The sequence below is a fragment of the Tubulanus polymorphus genome, chromosome 4 (assembly GCF_964204645.1).
Source record: "Tubulanus polymorphus chromosome 4, tnTubPoly1.2, whole genome shotgun sequence".
Lineage (NCBI taxonomy): Eukaryota > Metazoa > Nemertea > Palaeonemertea > Tubulaniformes > Tubulanidae > Tubulanus > Tubulanus polymorphus.
The window spans coordinates 7,089,047-7,110,616 of NC_134028.1; the positions used below are offsets into that span (position 1 = coordinate 7,089,047).

Below are 21,570 nucleotides of genomic sequence, written 5' to 3' on the forward strand. Positions count from 1 at the left end.
TGCACGCAACATGTTTCTGCGCTATTTTTTCAACAGATGGGAGAGATTTCTCGCATGGTATCCATGGAAACCAGCGTAAAGCAAGCAGCGCATTCCTCGATATTGATACACTTACCTGGAGAAACCACCACAAGATTGTATCGAGCAAGGGAAATCCAAAATCCTCGATTAATAACGTTAAAAAATCGCTATAAACAGAGAATGAATTTACATGAATTACAAAATTTTTATTTTAATGTTTTTTTCTTCGATTGACGTTATAACATAATAGTTTTGAAGTTTTCAACAAAATGATCACATTTACATATATTACACTACGTTATAGCAGTAGGTTATAATTAATTTGCATATCACACAAAAAGATTTAGCGGTGAAGATTTTATAAACAAATTCATTAAAACAGCCTTCAAAAATCTTCTTACCCAACTCTGAATATCAGTGTAAATATGGACGTATATTCTAGTCGGAATGTGTGGACAATATGTACAATGTATTCGATTTAATTCCCTAGCAACGTTTGTATTTGTTTCCGAAATTCTCTCTACAAAAAGCAATGGATGGAATTCATAAAATACATTTCAGATATTTCATAAAACGCCTGATTGAACAGAATAATCGACCGAGTTTCGCCGGTACATTCCAAAGCGAAAACACATCATTAAACGCCAGCAGTTACGACTGCATTTTTCCTTCATCGAGGATTATCCGTACCCGAGGTTTCCCTTTTTCATCGAGACAGTAATCGTTAAAACCTAACAATTCGACACTCATCCTCTCTTTAGAAATTGTAACGGATCTTCATAAAGAATTTCAGACACTGCGGGGGACCCCACAAGGCCTTAAACATGGGAAGCCGACGAAATCGCTTAATTCGCTTTTCTATCGGATCGTATTCATAAGAAAAGAAAGGGTATCCCGCCTTCCAATTTTTATTGATCGGTCCCAACAGTCTCTGCAATCATAACACTGTGCAGGCAGGTTCGAATCACATAAAATGAGGATTCGAAGGGCCTGCGATATTGATAGCCGCATATTGTTCATATACATGATGAGGACGCGACGCATCTTCTTTTTTCAAATATGATAAGTACGTTAACATTCACAAAGGATACAAAAAATACTTAGAGATAATGATAATAATATTTGATAAAATAAAGTCACTTATTTTGATTTTTAACTATAAGACCGTCCTAACAAGTACCAGCAAAATGGAGGCCGCTTGTAGAAGTCTGAATCACAAATTATGCCGACGTATGTTTATGAACAACAAAATATCGATGTAAATAATGAAAAGTTTTTGATGAACGAATGAATGAATATAATTATCTATCGCTAATCGAACGATAGGGAGAGTAGTGAAGGAGCTGTGTGTTCATCGCATTTAACATCACTAAACGTGAAGACAAATAGATGTTGTACTTTGAAGCTACGAGCAATCATTCGAGCAATCATCTCAACATGATTGCTCGTAGTTTGAAGGAAGTCATGGTTCCCACAGTTACATGAATCGAAAATTCCCAGGTTTTTCCTAAATATTTCAAGGGTGTTGTTTAAATCTTTTCCAAATGGAAATGAACAGATATCATCATGCTAGTCAACATTTTAGTTGCGACTGGTTGACAAAGGTGATTCTCAAGGGAAATTGCTGAAGAAAGTTGCCCTCGGCAAGTGCAATCCGTGAAACGTAAATGAATTTCCCAAATATTTCCCCGATTTTAGGAAAATTTTTTGAAATTCCCAAATATTCCCAAACTGGGAATCATTATTTCAATATTCCAAAGTTTTTCCCAATTTCCCTGTTCTGTGGGAACCACGGGTAGTGCATGCAGATAGCTTCACCAGGTGAATAAGTAATTACCTGATGAAGCTACAACACACTTTAGTAGCAAAAGCTTGTGCCTGAAATAAATCTAGTTTAAAAGGGCGATCGTCTGCCAGACATGGCAGCATCTCTGAACCTATGGAGCAGTCAAGAGCTACAATGGTTGAAACATGGTACTGTGGAACTGCGTTATAACGAACTCGGATACAACGATTCATCAGATATAAATATAGAATTTCGTCCCAAGTAAAAATATTTGAGTAATTTCATACTGGATATAACGAACTATCAGTTATAATGAACAGATATTCTGGTCCCAGCCAAGTTCGCTGTAATGAGGTTCCACTGTATTTCCCAATTATCACTGTTAACCAATTTGGACCCTCCTTTCTGGCAAGGATATGTGTGAACAATGGAATGTTTTTCTTATTTATGTAAGTCATTTTATCTAATGGATTCAACAACATCACTGATCATCAATCAAATATATATGCATAAATATATTACAGAAATATTCTTATTTTTTAACCATTAATGAATGTTTCTTCACTGAATGAAATAAATGGCACAAAAATGAGCCTCAAAAGCACATTTAATCGTAAACAGTACATATCTATACTCAGCCAAGTGTAATATGAGGCTGGGTAGAGACATATGATCATCATCATATACAAGACAGATCCTTAACATCACTTGATCAAATAAATGCTTGGTTACACACACATACAAAACTACCGAGATTCATTTCGAATTTCAGATCATTCGGAATTCATTTTTTGATCATTCGCAACTACTGAGTGTCAACTGAGTCAGAATCCCCGGGTTATATTCGAAACTGGTTGATAAAACCTATCAATATCAGGGCCGTACCAGCATTTGAATTTTGGGGAGCAGAGAAACCCAAAGGGTAGTTCTATTGGATATAACAGTAATATTTGCAAAAAGGGCACTTTTCCAGGAGCATTTCTGGGGGCAACTGCCTCCGCTAGGTATGACCCTGAATATTACTAGCCGATTTTAATAGGGTGCCAGAGAAAAACCAAGAAACTTTTGCGTCACCAGGATTCGAACGCACGAAGCCTGGACTGACAAGACGAGCAATGGCTTGAAGGCCTTACGAGATTATTATCATCCTTTTGAGATTCTATCGAAATAATCAAAACAATCGATTACTGATATATAATACTGTGAATACCCTATATTATACAATAGAGAGTGCATTGATGATAAAATAACTATCCTTTTAATGATATAAATATAGATAACATGTTATTCGTGGTTAAAAACGTTTAAAACCGTAATAGATATTGTAGTTTAAAACTCAATGTTGAAAATAGATCCAATCCCATTTCGAAGAATACATACACAGTAAACCTCGCCTTAGTCGGAAATGGCAATCCTGGACTTTTTACTAACTCTGACATTTTTCCAATTTCTTGATGTATTTTCCTATCCTTCGGACTTCGCTTACCTCGGACCCATTTTGCCGGTCCCAGTTTGTCCAACTTAGGCGAGGTTTACTGTAGTCGCACAATAAAGCTGTATGCGACCTAGTTCTCGTAGATACTTTTCAGATAAAACCAGACCGAGCGTATTTCGTTCCTAAAACAAATTCATGTATTCAGATTAAGCCCCATTTTGGGTGCAAGCTTTGACTGGAACTCGACTATGGTTCATTTCAGTTTAAATTAAAAATCATTGGATATCTACATTTGACTCCTTCATCCACTTTGAATCCATCACACGAATCCAAGGGTCAGTTGCACAGTCATGGCTATGATTCGAAACAAGTCTAAGACCAACTTAGTCAATCTAACAAACTTAAAATTGGTCTCAAAATTGTCTAAGACCACATTGGACATAAACCACGACTGTACAACTGTCCCAAGGGGATTCATGAGACTTGCAGCAGCCAGATTTTCGAGTTACCCGTGAAAAATGTAAAACCTCTGCATTTATTGAAATTATTCTAGTCACCGGATACCCACGGAATAATATCGAGCAATAACAAACAGCGTTCTTCCCAACTTACTCATAAACCAGTTCATACAGTTATAGTTTTGAATTCATTATCATAGAGATTCACTTGACTTTTGTTCGTAACCCTCATATATTCAACAGATCCTGTTTATCCGTGATAACGACGAGAAATACATATCGTATATAAAAAACGTCGAGAATAAACCCAGATTTGTTTTCGTAATTAGCTTACATTAACAAACTGGGAAGGAGGGATGGGTATATTAGAAGTATGTATCAAATGACCGCCGATCCTAAAGCGTACGTATAAGATCGCTCGAGGAATTTCAAAAATGCCGAATGTGTCAGTCAGTAGTAAATGCTAGAGATGCACAAGTCTCAAGGTTAGGGCACACAGGTATATTTACTCACTCGATCAAATCGGCCGTATAAAATATGTTTCATATTTTTGGCCGATTATTTACGCCGGCGATCGGATCGCCCGCAAATTCGCTCGTCTGCCCGCACTCAGTGTAATAACCAATCAGATCCATTGTCGATATCACGTGATTGGGTATAATTGCCGCTGTAGATTCACTCGTAGCGATCGCCGAGAAAAACGCCCTCGTGTGCCCTTCGCTTCTGTTCTCATATTTTGAAGTAATCAGGCCGACTCGCTAACAAACATACATACACACATGCAATCGCGCTCGTATTACTGCAATCTTGCGAAATCCTCAAATATCAGTCGTTTCTAAATTATTCAAAGTCGTCGGATTATTCCCGTGCGTCGACGACGACAACGTATCATTTGCGATGGCGGCGTCGCTCGCGTTGTTGCCATGGCGATGACGGGCTGTGTTCTGATTAAGGTCGTTGTGGTTTTTCGCGGCGTCGTGTTCTTTCAACGCGGTCGACAGATAGATGTCCGAATTCGAAACGGCCGAGTTGGGGATTTTGCCATTATTCGGATGGTCGTATTCGTCATTGTATAAATCGACGGACACTTCCTGTTCGTCGTAGTGTAGCATCGTCGGGTCGATGTCATTCTCGTCCAATGAATTTTTACTACAGAAAAAACAAGAAATGAAAAGGAATCAGAAAAATTTCTCTATTAAGTCAATTAATCATGATAAGGACACTTGAATAAGTGTAATCAAGTCCCAAGTCAATACAGTTTATTCCTTAGGCAAAAAAATTGATACCTTGTTTCTTATTTCTGCTGAGCTTCAAAGTTGATCCAGCTGCCTATCTACCCTTTACATTACTCTTTTTAAAATAGTTGATCAAACTTACAATAACAGACCCGGCAGTTATAGAAATGAATACTTTACAAATTTCATTGCAGTTTACAAAATGACTCGGCCGATTAGGAGAAACGAGGTATCATTTCTTTAAAGCTTACTAACAATTTTTGCTAGACACAGCTTTTTCAAAACTCTTTAAACCGGTGACCAGTTGCAAAGTCAAGGCTTACTTTTTTAAGATATCAATAAGCTCATTTTGTTTCTATAAGCCAATCAATCTAAAGCTTGAAGACATAGAACGCAGGACACCGACGCAGACACTGAACACGGAAACATGTTTCTGGGTGTTTCCCTGTGTCGTGCAAGTTTATGAGAAACATAGTTTCCGAAATCAAACATGATCTATGTTTCTGAGTTTCTGGCTTACGCAGACAAGTTTTAGGACCGTTCCCCGGCTTGAAACCACGACTGGGCAACCGCGTCTAAATGAAATCAACGGTTCATATGAACCTACTAGCAATTTGCTCATGGTATCAACTTAGCTGCTGTGAAATCGCTATAAAAACGGGGCACAATCGGTAGAATAGTGTTAGTTTGAAATAAAAATACGGTGCTAGAAAAAGGAAATATCTGATTTAAAAAAGTTTGCGTGAACTGTTTATTTGTTGAAGAGGCATAGTGTAAGTGGGCGATATAAACACGCTTGTCTGTTTTGAAAGGATGTTAGCTTTGAGTGCAGAAACGACTTTTTTTAAAAACTGAACACACTTCATGCCCGCGAAAAATGAACCTTAAAAATCATAATCAGCAATTTCCGCCCTCCACATGCTCATTACATAACGTAAATGGTAATAATGATATCGTATATATATACATATACGTAGAGGGTTGACCGTAAACCTTAATGAGGTTTTGGGATTTACCAACAACTTAACCAGCGACCACTATTGAAATGATATACGTTAATTTTTACGCGGGTTTAACTCAATTGATGGCTGATGAATCGAGTTAACACAGATTCTTCTAAGTAAAAGAATCTCCAGGGGCATTCATCTTCTTCATCCATTTAGTTAGTGAATGGGGAGGGACCCGCTGACCAATGAGACGAGGCCCAGGGTGAAAATTTCGAATTTTTTTCTCTTAATGATTCGCAGATACTATGCACCACTTCGGATCCTGGCAATGAGCCAGGCCAAAAGTTGATCGGAACATACTTTTCGGTAATCATTGCACATGAATATATCTAGGCTGAAAAAATTGATACCTTGTTTCTCATTTCTGACGGCCGCCTATCTACCCTGTACATTGATCAAGCTACCATAACAGACCCGACTGCTATCGACAGAACTGATTTCAAATTTTACCGCAGTTCACAGACCTGGCCAATTCAGAGAAACGAGGTATAATTCTTCAGCCCTATGCTACAATATATCAAGTTTGCCGAAAATGATTGTTTGTCCGACAAATTGCCAGACCAGTTGAACTGCTAATGCTAAGCCCCTGGGGCCAGTTTTATAGACTGGTTTAACCTTTATTTAACCCTGCAGCGGCTAAATCAATTGATAATGAATTGAGTTAGCCCTGGAGTTAAAGTAATACCCGTTTATGAGACTGGCCCTTGAAATATGCCGCGTGTATTTCAGAAAGTGGTCACCGATATTTTTTGCTCTTAGCGTACTATATATACCATCTATACATCCTCAAATGAACCGGCAATAGATGAAATTCCAGATCGCCATCGAGCCAGCTACACAGCCACCGCAGATAAAGAGAGAGAGGAAGAGACTCATCATACGTTTATACACGAATCATTATACATCGTTCTAAGTATAAGGCATCTTGCAACATCTCTATGGAATTCGCGAAATTTGGACATTCGAAACATCACTGAACTTAATACTTTTAAAATCCGTCTGAAACATTATCGTTTTGTGAAAGCATATGAACTCTAATTCAGTATCAGCGCTGCTGAACGTTGTTTCAATGTAACAGGCGCTATACAAATATACAAATGTACTATTATCATTATTATTATCATTAGAATGTTCAAACATAATAGTTCCAACAGGATTTCAGTCAAAATAACATACCACGCCAACCACTACAGTCTTCAAATCTGAATTTCAGAGGCAATGCCAAGCGGTTCAGATGATGTGATCAAACCCACTTTTTTACTTTTTAACATTTTATCATGATATTTTCTTAAAGTCATTAAGAGGTACTTTTAGTACTTACACAACAAAGGACACTAAAATTCTAAACTAAGAGGCTGTCTGTACATTTGTAGTACATTTATATGTAAATATCGCTAAGAGAGTGAAGTAGCTAATCCACAGTACCTTGGCCCTCCATTCAGTTATCATTCAAGTAGGAATCACTAAAGATCATTATAAACTATAGGGTGAATGCATTAGATAGTAACAGAGTAAATAGTTCTTTTTTCCATTTGATAGATGTTTGCTTTAGACTAACGAACAACAAAGAGTTTTTCACAGTTGTCGACGAACTCCTCTTGAAAAACTTTCATCAGAGCATACCCCAGGTTCCAACCTCAACATCTACAGTATAGCGAAGTATTTCACGGTACATATAACAGCTGGCTATTGTCTATTCAAGTTATAAATTTAGTTCGACTGAACTCCAGGGGGTCATACGATGAACTATCGCGTGCTTATTGACTCATACTCATAAGCCATTAGGCAACATCCTTTCAGACACTAGTATTCTAACCTGGTTTTCAATAGGAAAAAAATATAACAAACAGCAAAAAGATGACTCTTTGTTTCGAAGTCCAATTGATTCACTCATCCCGAACTCGAGTACTACAACCAAGTTTCTCATGATCGTATTCTTCCTTTTATGTCATGTGTTCAATGTTATTTTGCGCGCAGCACTTCACGGAAGCATATACCCACCTATCAGTGTCTTCTGGCTTGAAACCTTTATTTTCATATGATTCCATCCAAATGGGATTGGACCTGAAACGATAATAAAACTGTACGTCATATCACGCGACGAAGTGTCCAGCTCCCCGTGAAGTATGAATTCGTTAACGCGAAAAGAAACGAAATGAATATTCTCGATTTTTGGTGATTTTCGAAGAATGTTAAAGTTCATGATACGTTTTCATGTTCAAAGAGGTTTACTTGGTTATAAACCATGTTTTCAGTCAGGATTGAAACGTCACTTATGCAAATCAAGGATGCCAGACATTTATCTATGAATATCAGATTTTCTGGCTTTATCAACAAGTTTTAATCTAAACCACTAGATACACCGCTGGTTGACCTTTAGTCCGAATGCAATTAGAATCTCCGTGAGACTAGGAAATCAATTCGTTACATTATCCAGTATGAAATTAATAAGATTTCTGATCAAAATTTTGGCTTGCTTTTTTTTCCAATAGATGGTTTCATGAGTATAAGCCAGCATTTTGCCGGAATACCGATTTATGGTTTGTATCAACGGAAAAAATTGTGGTTCATTATCGATTTGCTCAGATCAATATTAGTGATAAACGGACGGACAGACAAGTCTATCAAGATCTTATCCTTAGAATCACTACCATACAGCGCTGCCAGCAAATTGGAGACATGCATTACTTCCATAGCAGACGAGTGTGCATTAGTTGAGAGTCGAGAGCCTGTTGACATTTAAAGCAAGGACATCTCTTCAAATCAGAACTGAAATCGTTGGCGCTTTCTATTTAGAAAGTTATTCTTACAACGAATCTGATGTCGAGACATTTTGAATTATTGATAGATGTCTTTGAAGGACGCCTTGAAGAAGATTTTTCAAATTCGAAGATTTTAAAACGTGATTAACATATAAAAACGTATAGTACTTCTAAAATGTGACGTTTTCGAAAAAAAAAAACGCGAGAGAATCGCGTCAAATTTGGGATGGAGGTTTTGGAAAATAAAGAAACAAACTTTTTAAAATGTGACGAATGATGAATGTAGATATAAAAAGTGTACATTTTAGTTTTTGGAATGTCAATAAAACTCTCCAACTGATCTGGCATTACCACAGAGTTTGCTAAAATAAGAAGATGCTAAAACATAACGTTCCTATGCTACTCAGGATAAACAAGAGTGCACATTGAGACAGTTATACGACATATTGTTTACACCATCTTTTTACACACCGAACAGCTTTTTCTCGCTTCTTGGGGAGAGCCCAACATCCTATAGGCATCTCATAGATAATTACACAATACAATTACCCTTCATATTACAATACGTCTAAACATTCAATCGAGGCAATTTTTTCTAATTTCACACTGCAACACAATTCGAGTGTCATAGTCTTATTCAAGTGATTAGAAACCGAATTTTAGAGTGAGCCAGACTTCTATCAGTTCTGATCTGATTAACCCTTTCAGTGCTGACCAATTGTTTGATAATCGAAAATTTGTCTACACCGAAGTGCGGTGTTTTTATTAGTAATTTTAATTTAGAAATGTTTGACTGCCATCTTACAATAGATGTAACGAATTATTACCAACATCAAATTATATCTATACACTAGCAAAGTTCATCACTGATCTATACACTGCACTGCAGTGTAGACACTGAGAGGGTTATGGAAAGTTCAGTAGACTCATATTTGCCATAGTTTGTTCAGTATACCTATCAAAGTGGACCTATCATTTCAAAAGACTGATGACTGATGAATTGAGTTAAAATGTGGTCGTTTAATGCTGAAAAAGAATGATACATTGAAATATTCAACAGTTTACAAGATCCCTCAAATTTGCCATTAACAGAGGGGAAACATGCTGTTTACAGGCAAAATGAAACATTGAACGATAACATTTAGTTTACCCTAAAACTTAGAATTTGATCGGCTAGAATTCACCACGCTAACAAAAAGAAACAAAACACAGGAAATAATTATATATCAGTTAGTTAATACTTATCATGAAATGATTTTTAAAAAAAAGATCTATATGAAATTATGTTAATAACGACAATCTTATTCTAGAAATCGATATCAATTAATGATTAAATGAATATCATTAAAATTATGAATATGAAAATTATGAAATTATGTTAGGAAAATAAAGAGAACTTGGAGGTTGATTCAGAAAACATCGACAAAGATTTGGCCAGATTTGTGAGGATTGTGTCATGAATAAAATTGTGATCAATGGTCTTTTTTATCAATTTAGGCTCGAGGAAGCCGTGTGTGATCAATTAACAGTGATCATAGTCTGTATCGATCAACTTATACATGATCGTTAATGTGGTTAGTGCATTTGTTGATCACTTTCTAAGATGATTGCGCGAGGCTTCAATCAATCGGAAACATGCCCACGTAATGAGTGAATGCTAGATTGTGATCCATTCATATTCGATCATTGTATGAAATATATATATATATATATATACATATATATATATATATATATATATATATATATATATATATATATATATAATATATATATATATATATATAATATATATATATTCTGCACATCCTCGCGCGATTTTTACTTTTACAAACACAGGTGTGGTACGATGATGAAATAAAAGTCGATTGTTTCGGTAAGAAAACATAACGACCAGTCGTGAAGAACAGTTAAAAATATATACAACACGACCAAAACTCAGAGAAGATTAAAACCTCATATCGGGCATGCGTGTGAACAGCTTGATGTCATTCAAACAGGACTTTAACAGGACGATAGAGACAAACGACGGAACAAAATGAACTGAAGACCACGTCTTCATCTAAAAGTCAGGTCTTTCGAAGATATACCACCCTCCCATTTCAGGGATCTAAATTTGATTGAATCGCTAGACTGTCGAGGCACGAGACTTGACCTAGTGAACCCGGGTGTGCACGCATCTAATCCAATCAGATTTCCCACTGAGGACCAAATGAAATACAATTTCCGATTGGCTTATGATGAATAATCTGTACTAGCTACGTTCGATTAACTAGGAATCCCAGCCAAATGATGATAATTTGGACGGCATAAGTCGACTTTCTCCACTTATCGCGTAGCATGACCTTTCTCACTTATCGCGTAGCATGACCTCCGGTTCTTCGCACAAAATACGCGTAACAAACACGCGGAAGACGCACATACGTTAAAAAAAACAGACAGCAACATCATCAAAACAGCGTGTACGATTACCACGATGAAAACAATGAAATATGCAGGCCAGCGCCGCCGTGACAACGGACATACCTCGTCATGTGTGGGCGGCCGGTTTAAAATACTTCTTTTCGTCGACTAACACGTTCCACATTCCTTGCCTTAAAAACCTCGGACGTCGAGCTGGGGGTTTGGGTTTAGTTTTCTCAACAGTACCGCCACTATTTTCAGCTATTTTTAGAGGAAAGCATTATAACTACGCGACATTAAGACTTGATATATTACAAAACCTCGATCGAGCGCAATGAATATATCCACCCTCCCAGCCCGAGAAATGTATATTACAAAAGAAATATATACGTGAAATAGTCATGACACAACCCTTACATGATGCAATAATGATCGAGGACCCTGTTCCACGGGTTGGCAGCGTTAACTTCCGACATTTAGGGCTGGATTCGGGGATCCGTTCTCAATTGATCGACAGAATCAAACATTTAAACCTGGGCCTAGTTTTATATAAACTGGTATTATATTTAGGTTGGCCACTTTTCTCTCTGTCTATAAAACTGGCCCAAGAGCAGATTTAAATGTTAACTCTGAAAGCTGTGAAACTGGATTCAGATTTCTGCAGCTTCAGTCTTCTTCCAAAAATTTGACTGGATCTTATAACAACTGATTGATATGTCACTGAAGGTGCAGAAATCTTTTTTCTTTTGGTGCCGTTGTCAACAGACCTTTTCTATAATCAGGCACACCAGGTGGCGCCCCTGCGCTCGGTTGTCCGGCGTACGCCTCGTCGTCGTAATCGGGACGCGGATACCTATCTTCCGGATTACCATAATTAGCGTATCCGGGCTCATAACCGTGATTGATCCTTTCGTTTCGGATTTCCGGATATAATCCACTTTGAGGATAATCGTCTGGCGGATAATCCACCGGCGGGTAATCGTCCGGCGGATAGTCCGCCTGCGGGAGATCGGCCTCGTTCGGGTAAACAGCGTATTGGTGCCCGGACGCCGGGTGTTTTTCGTACGCCAGATCCTCCATCGTGTAGTTATTGTCGGCGCGTCTGTCGTGTGGCGGAAACGAGACGAGGGAAAATGGAAAAGAAAGACGATGTACCGAGGTGAAACGAAGAGATTTCGAAAGATTAAAAAAACCACCATTTTCCAACTACCCACCATAATAAAATGTATATATTTTCATGCATGCATATATTATACACCCACCGACCTTGGGGTTTTCGAGTTTATCATAAAAATGTTTATTTGCTGAAGTTGGTCTTAGAACTGACTGATATAAAAAGGATAGAACCCAAGATCAACCTATGATTTTCTAGATTTGACTATCGATCAAAGCACCGGTAATTCTAACGGGAAGAACTGTTCTGCCATATATACTATCGTACGATTTTAATAAGACCATTGCCTGAAGATATACGAGTAGGGTTCGTTACTCACACCAGGTGGCGCTGTCATATGTACGTGATTTCTCTAAAAACAAAAGTCAACAATACGTGAGTCCAAGTATCATTCGTGCGCGGGACTCCAAGAACAAAACATCACTCGAATTCATGCATGATTTTCACGACATTTCACTCCATCAAAAAGAAATTCCAGACGACAGTGCGAGACAACAGCGATGATGATAATGATGATGATGAGTCAGAAGGGTAGAGAGATGACGATGAAAAGTTTACAGGAACTAGCCTAAAAATCCGTCCCTGAATAATGAGTCCCAAAGAGTAAAGGATAGCCTCAATAAGTTAAAGTTGTGTAAATATAGATGAAGCCAGGAATACCAAGGAGACTTAGATAAATGCTCTGTAAACACAGAGAATTTATACGAATTGACAGCCATTTCCTTAATGAGCCCATGAGCCAGCACGAAATAGAATAGAGTACCTAAATATTCAACACCAAATTTAGCTATTTAAACATTCATTTCATCGTCTGAAAGCATAAGGTAGACCGAATACCCGAAATACAAGAATTCTGGTACAGAAATCTACAGCAGCATTCTCCTTCAAGCGATGCCGATCGATGCTCTTTTTGTGGAGGGTCAAATATTGATATTGACTCGGTTAATCAGTTCTGCAACAGAAACTGACGCTCGAATGCCGAGCTACATCAAAAGCGTTGAACGCGTCGTAGCAAATTGATTACGACCATCTAGCTCGCGGCTAAACACGATCGACAGTCCAAAGTAATTTAGTTCAACTGCACCAGCGGCATCCGATGGAAACTATGCCACAGTGAAAATTAAAAAGCGATTTCGAATTCTTTAAATCCTTCGACCCATCGAGCGCTTCGATTAGTGGGTCAGATGTTTCCTTTTTGCGGTTTAACTGACGCAACGATTAAGTCAAGTCAATGATTCATTTACGATGTTTTTACTGTAATGATGATTGCATGAATTATGATACGATCTGATTTTTTGCACGAAAGAAGGTTAAGATGCACCATGAATTCATTCTCTTTTATACGATGTCTGTTTCTCATGGCAGAGTATCATCTCCCACTGAAAATACGATTCTTTTTTTTAACTTAATGTTACAAAGGGTGAATGTAAACTCGTCTGTATGGTTTTTTGTTGTGATGGTTGCTTGAATTACGATACGCTCCGATATTTTCTACTATTAAGGTTGGATGTACTATGGAAACATCCTCTATTATAATAAACGTTTACTCAGTATTGAGTATCATCTCCCGCTGGAAAATAAGTATGAATGTGAATTCGGCATAACCGAACTCAGGGGCCGATCTAGGAATTTTGTAGGGGAGGGGTCCCAGGGAGTTAAAAGGGTCAGTATGAAATGTTACTGTAAGGACGATGCAAGCTACGTAGCGGCATAGCCGTCATGGCCTATGACCGCGAAGGGGGTGCTCTTAAGGGGGAGATTTGAAATTTCTTTAAATTTTTAGAAGAATTTGGTGAGATTTCCACGAAGTTGAACAATGAATTCCATGAAATTAATCATAATACACAATACAAATACCAAAATACAATTGTAAATTCATCATTTTGCGCAAGAAAATACCACCACTATTTGTTTTATATTCACCTTCATTGAAAATAGATCCCTTAAGATTTTTTGAGGTAGACATTTTTAGGGACCTTCAAATTTAGGGGGGATCAGGACCCCTTTGGACACCCTAAATCAGACCCTGGAACTAATTAATCCGTATGGTTTTTAAACTGCGACTGTTGCATTACGCAATGATCTGATTTTTTTAGCGAAGGTTAGACGTACTATATGGAGACATTCTCTATTTTACAATATCTATTTCTCTGTACGTAACATTAACTCCCGCTGGATATTAGCTCTATAAGCTGTTTTTTTTAACTCAAGGTCGCTTATAATAGCGAACTTGTCGATATGATTTTCTACGCGGCAAACCCTGGAGCGCTCCCCGGAGCACTCGTTGATTGTGTCTAGCAGACGCACTGTTCGGTATTTTTTTATCAAACGATACAATAAGGCATGATGAGAGTGGCTGCTAGGTGATTCGATTATCAAAAACTTCCAATCGAGATCCAGAGAGTACAACGTAAAAATGACGGTGATAAAGTACAATATTCAGAGAGATATTCGAAAGAACAGATTTAGTAAAAGCTACCAAATCTGAATTATCGGTCATGCGATTAAATACGGAAGTCCTGAAAACTGCGTTCGGTCTTGAAGAGGTTAAACGGAAGAAACTGGGAATAGTAAAGTAAATACTAAAGACTCAATTTCCCTTCTACAAAAGTAATGTGAAAGATTAACCGTGATTTCAGTTTGTAGGAAGACAGGCCCCGTGTCGAGGAAGGGGGAGGTTCGGGGGTAGCGAAAGAACCCCCTAAAATTTTGTGAAGTGCCCTTCAAAAAGTCGGTTTAAAAAAATTTGGGTCAAGATTTTCCGAAATTCGGATACAATTTTTATGTTTTTTTTTGGAAAATGAAAAGTAATCAATTCTCAAATGATCTATGCAAGTACCCGGACACTTCATATCTAAGATAGCTGCCTTTTTTTTGATAGCAAAGTGCCCCTTTTATGGTGAAAAAGTGCCCTTTTTCTTGAAACAGAACTGCCCCTCAAAAAAGCTCAGCACGGGCCTGGAAGACAACCAGGTTGAAATGATTCAGCGCTTAAGGGTACAGAATGGCCATCTTGGTTTCGATAACTTCCTCCAAACTGAGTAAGAAATTTTGTACAAAAGACTACACATGTGATTCACTTCAAATTACATGAATATGGCATTCAGGGTTGGTAGCTCTTATGCAACAAATTCACAGCCCAATCAGTCGTTTTTTTTAATTCAAATTTTGGATCGGGGACTCGGTTATCGTCACTGATTGAGATGACGAATCTGAATACACACGTAGATAATGCATACGCAATAGATTGAACCTGTTATTTAGTCAATATTTTCGGAAGGATTTCGGGATCATATTCTCTCCCATGCTGAAATATTCCACGCTTTCTTCGCTCATTTTTCTCCTGAATGCCAAACGACAAGCAATAGACGATTAAATAATAGAAAATCAACATCGAAATCATGATTAATAAGTCAGGGGCCGGAGCAGGAAACCCGATAGTGCTAACCACGGTTAGTGTACTGTGGTTAGGCATGGGTGCAGGAAAATGCTGTCAGCTAAACATTGTCTTCGTGTGGCCACTTATTTTAAGGTTTTTAGCCTAACCACCAATAAGCCACTAACCAGGGTTTTCCTGCGCCTGCCTCATGTTTATTGGAGGCGCAGTCAGTCGTACCTAGTTTCGAAAATACGTCAGTTCCATGCCTAATGAATGGGGCACACACCAGATGGCGCAACAATGCAAGTGAAAATTAGTTCGTTTTCGATGAATTTTGAACTGGATTTAAAGGCTCCCAAATGGAAAGTTTGTCAAACAAGTCATCAAATATATATAAGATTAGCGTCCCTAATGAGTATGTGGTATAGTTTTACTCAAAAATGATTTGCCAATGAGAAAAGATGATTCAAATTTCATCGAAATGTAGAAGAAATTGAAGCCCAGAAACCACTTGTGAACCTGGAGGATCCTCGCCTGCCATAAGTGGAATCCTCGATTGCCACAGTAGCGGTGCCGGTGGTACCCCATACAGTTCATTTGGACCGAGAGTTTAGTGATGATTGCGCAACCAAGCCCACATAAAAAAAACGGCACAGAGAAATCACGTTTACGAATGACGATAACCGGCAGAAAATTGCTCAATGAACAATGTACGAAAAAAAGCATTGGCACCCGATAACCCGTCCTACAGCTGCACCTGCATCGTGAAAACAGCTATGGGAAATACATCAGATCAATTCTTTTCACCTGCACCCATCTCCGCCCCTATTATATGAGCTTTAGTCATCATTTCATGAGGCGAAGGCCCTTTTCAAATAAAGGTGCACTAAACAGGTTCTGGGGTCCATTCATTATTGTTATGCTGAATGTGAAGATCACGATATCCGCGATGTAACAATAAATGTACAATCGCACCATTTGTTGAATGAATTTTAAAAGTTTACTTAAGATACTAGAAATATTTTGTGTGGTTCCTACTGAGCCCTTCTTCAGTCTTGGAGATGATATGACAAATAAATACACAGTATGGAAATATTTTAAGCATTTTTGGATAAACGTTTTAAAGTCATTAAACAATTTAGAAAAAAAAAAAATAAGATTTTTACATTCATTCTTGTAACACTGTCATTTCTAAATAGGATAGGATATCAAAGCTAGTGGACATTGTCACGGGGAGAAACTACCAGCCGAAAGAAATGAATAATTTTTCATTTTTCTTCGTGAGAGAAGGTTGTTCTATACATATCATTTCTGAAACCAAACAAAACACATTTTCAACGCAGAAATATGCTGCCTTGCTGAATTGCTAATGCTATGAATCACCGAAAAAGCAAATAGAAAAAAAAAATAATCAGACTGAAAAAGTCCATTTATGATGGTTTAACATGACTTGGGATATATGTATAATTGAAAAAATGAGAGATCCCTGAAGAGACAGATTCTAAAACATTTCGTGTCGACAAATGTATGTTTAGAGGATACATAATTAGATACCCTGGAGACTGAAAGCCCACGAGCTAATGGATACTACACTAACGCCATCTCGTGGAAAATGAAAAAACTAAGATCCAAACAAATCTCCTCGTGGAATACCCATAAGGCCGCCGACTATGAATGGTCTACGCTATTTCAAATATCCGTAATTTATAACTTAGATAATCTACGCAATAACCATAAACATCGCCCAAATGTTAAGTGTAGTGCCAATACACAGTCATCGCCATGCTTTGAATACACACGTACATATGATAGAGGTAGTTGGAACAGTGGTAGGGGTAAGGTTGGGGTAATTAGTATCGTTAATTAGTAACAGAAATGCGAACATTAGCGGCTAAATAACATCTCTTTAATCAACAACTAACGAAGTAGAATTAATTCAAATGAGGTTGCATCTCGCCAAACAATTTTACATATCCAATTCCACAGTGTTGCGAGTTCGACTTGAAGAGTTTAAGCGATTGGCTAAGTGTGCCCCTGCCAAAACCACGACTGCGGAATTGGGTCCGGGTTACTGAGTAATTCATGTTAATTGTAGCATTAAGTGATTATAAATGAAATATATAAACTTTTAAAATGAAAAACAAAAACAAAAAAAACTGAATATCAAATTAGTTCAAACAACCATTTTTTCATCCCACAATATTAAATACCAAGCCCTTGAAATAAGTTACATAAGAAATATAGCGGAATATTTTTCAATTCAATGCTTACCCTTCATAAGTATGCAGATTAGTGCCGGGCATCTGTAAATGATTCATTGTCGTATCTTTTGAGCCTGGAAAAAAAGACAAAAATCATTTTGAAGCATTTCTACAACCAGAATCGTGGTTTCCACGCCGAACCATGACTTTCGAAGACTCTCTAAATTGACGTAAAACATCGGCGAAAACAAAGAAAAACATGCTTACGATGATGGACTATTTCTCCGAGCCAAAAATCGGCAATAGATAATAAGGGACAGTAATGCTTGGTTGTTTCAAGGGTCAGTCAGGGGGCAATAAAGTATTTTCAGAGGGAATAGAGGCTGTTCCTGATAATCAGTGATGGCTTAAACAGCACTTCAACAGGGAACCATATGAACAGAGACTGATTCTGATAATCAGGGCTGGTTGACAGCTCCGCATGTGTTGCATTGTCAGCGGTAAAGTGCAGTAAATGAAATTCAGATACCGCTCATGACAATCATCGCAGCATAAATATATATAATTACAAATTTTATCGATGATTTGAAGTATGTACTGGGTGACTCACAGTACATTTTACATAAAAGCCTGTCTAGACAGGTTTTTCTGATACAAAGCAATTAATTGAAGTTGCAGCGCCGATGAATTATATTAAGTAGTGTCAATCATACCGGGGATTTCATGAAACATCAATAACGACTGTTATGACAGGCAGATGAGTGAAACTGTAGAATATAGTTGATTCGCAGGTGTTGATGAACTGACATTATTCACTAATGACGCTAATGATGACCGGTGACATCCACTTGCATCGTGACATCTCACATGACACACAGTAAGTCGGAACAGTGTATATTAGCTAAAATTTTCCTATTAGTCACTGCAAGATTTAACTTGTCCGAATAAAAAAATAATCAGAACGGCGTATCTTATAGAACACAACTATTACTTCTTTTCATATTACTTCATATTACCTTTTTGACAACAAAACTCTAACCCTGTTTGTCAATTGATTTTAAATTTTAAAAAAAGAAAGAAAAGAAAACGACTCGGGTGAAGTCGCTAATTGGACGATAGAAACTTGGAAGAATGGTGATACTACGGCAATAACCATTCATTAATTACGAATTATAACTCAACTATAACAGAACTATAGAACCACGTCCCTGATTGATAGCATCATGGACGTGCTTATCTGTACATGCAAATTGGTCAAAACAATATCTCTATATTATTTAAACATGATTCCTTGTTTCTCCGCAGCGGCCGGGTCATATTTGTAAAGTTTAATAAAATTTGTAATTAGTTCATTTCTATAGCTGCCGGGTATGTTATGGTAAAATTGATAACGATTTTTAAAAATGTATTGTACAGGGTAGTTATTCGGCTGACCGGGACTACTATTAAGCTCAGCAGAGCAGAGAAAAGAGGTATCAATTTTTTTAAGCCTTATTGACATATTTGATATATGAATATCGTCTATTTGTCTGTCATTTCGCGGTTTCTATGATTTTGCACGAAAATGTAGCCCGAATGTAATCTATTGTTTTTATGCGTGGAAAACAATTATCGACGGGTGTAATTACATAAATTATTCATCTGATACAAACAGCAATTACTCAGCGACGAGTCACAAAAAATGGCAATAAAAATCCGAAAACATTTTTCAAGCCAGGAATTATATCAATCGTGTCATCGAGGTCGCGAATTAGGTTTTACGGAATGCGCGCTTTATGATTGACTTATATCAGCTATCCGACCGCCCTCCTCATTTGCTGAACAAACTCGTTTCATTCGTTTGTTCCTGTTACATTAATAATTGAGCACTATTTCGGTCGTGCAAAATACAAAAAAGTTTTATGCATGCAATTTACTAAATTGATTCCTATGAGACGAAAGATCACTACTAACAAAGAGCATTTCTTTCCGACAAGATTTACACATACACAATAGATATTACATATATTTTTTTAGAAACTTATTTTCATATCCCAAGAGTCTCATACGTGATATACGATTAGCCTATACCAGGCTCCATATGGGAACCCTTCAACTGGCCTGGTGCCGCTCAAGCTGTAAAAATATCTTCCCTGATGGGTATCACGAGGTTTGAGGGTTCCTTTCCGCGGCAAGGAGTGAAAAACTCATCATTCAGACAACAGCATGATTCGAACCCTAGTTTTACGAGAGACCAGTACATGAAAGGCTGCTTAAGGGGGGGACATACTGGGCTATTTTAGGGGGACATACTGGGCAAATCGCCTAGTGTGTCAGGGTTGGTGCTTGAAGATCACCTTCGGCAATTCAAACTTATTTGCCCAAATCCATCATGTTGGACCAAATCACCTAGTGTGCCAGGCTACGGTGATCGTTTGCCTCAAGTGCCATTTTAATCAGCCAATGACTCTTCTCCGATGGCACGTGATAGCAAAATGGCAGCAAGATTTTTCAAAGGGTGGCGCTAGTGCCTGGCTAGTGTGTCAGCTACTCTTGGCGATCAAATCAGTGAGAAAATTGGCGGTGAATGAGTTGGCCGACTTAATCGCCCAGTGTGTCCAAGGCTTTAGTCAATGAACCACTGAGGCCGTCAAAACCTTTCATTTTCCATCGACGAAACTTGTTCAGTTCAACGGTAACATTTTCATGTGGGGTACAGTTCAATACAATTACAACCATCATGCAACATTCCGTGATGTCATATCATGACATACGATGCGATAAAAATATCGTTTAAAAATTCTATCTAAGCTGAAAGCTAAAAAACAATTGTAAGCTAAAATTGTAACAACAATGTTTTCGTCACATCATTATGATTGTAAAAAGATTTTATCTAAAGTTTTTTGGAAACCTCTTTTGTACTTCGGCATTTGAACCCCTGTAAATACTGAGCTAAATTGTGGAGATCGGCTTTATTTTGTAACAATGAAACTTGAAGCCATTACTGTGTAACAGCCCCAGGCATCCCATAGTGAAAGGCAGGATTGAAACTAACTGGTCAACCAAACATTGCCACAAAATGTTGATCAGTAATTCATTGTTTTCATGTTTTGCACCATCCGACCAGACTGATTACTGCGCCATATGTTTCCATTGTTTTCAAGATTCATGACTGAAATGATTTGTTCATGCAGCAGTAGTTCTACATTATATCAATTCAGAAATGTTGATTGTAACGCGATATATCTCTATTAGAAAACAGCTTGACGTATACCCGGTATGCAAAATCCATCCAAGTGATCGAGTTTTACCCATTTTATCTAGGTGTGCCTGACAGGGGTGGATCTAGGACCTGATTCTGGGAGGCGGGTGCACCCCAAAATAGGGCATATCATATAACTAAAAGGGCACCTCAAAAGAAAGCTCATCGGAGAAAATTAACTAATTTTTGGAAATACAGACAACAAGCCGATGAATTTAAACTATCCAATTTAATATTTTCAGTTTTCCAGTAAAATTTCAGGCCAAGTGGACATTTTTAGGGGCTGGTACTGCAACTGACATTACTTTCATTGAGAAAGATATTTTCTTTGTTTCTAAATGAAAGTGCTAAAAATACATGTTTATCATATTTGTATTCAAATCATTGTTGATTTCTACGGACACTGACCAAAGCGCTTTTTGCGTTGTTTTACACTGAGATGCATGGACAAACAAACACTGGTTGGTG

General features: G+C 37.7%; 1 protein-coding gene across 1 annotated transcript in view; it reads right to left on the minus strand.

Annotated features, from left to right (window-relative positions):
* Positions 1 to 248: 248 nt before the first annotated feature.
* The window catches only part of LOC141903498 (cadherin-23-like), a 60,289-nt gene continuing 38,967 nt past the window's right edge, over positions 249 to 21,570 (minus strand). Inside the window, exons 34-36 of the mRNA XM_074791619.1 lie at positions 17,932 to 17,995; positions 7,944 to 8,006; positions 249 to 4,849 (exon numbers count right to left, since the gene is read on the minus strand). Of these exons, the coding sequence (XP_074647720.1) occupies positions 4,519 to 4,849; positions 7,944 to 8,006; positions 17,932 to 17,995 (458 nt within the window). The 3' untranslated portion in view covers positions 249 to 4,518. The remainder of the gene's footprint in view (positions 4,850 to 7,943; positions 8,007 to 17,931; positions 17,996 to 21,570) is intronic.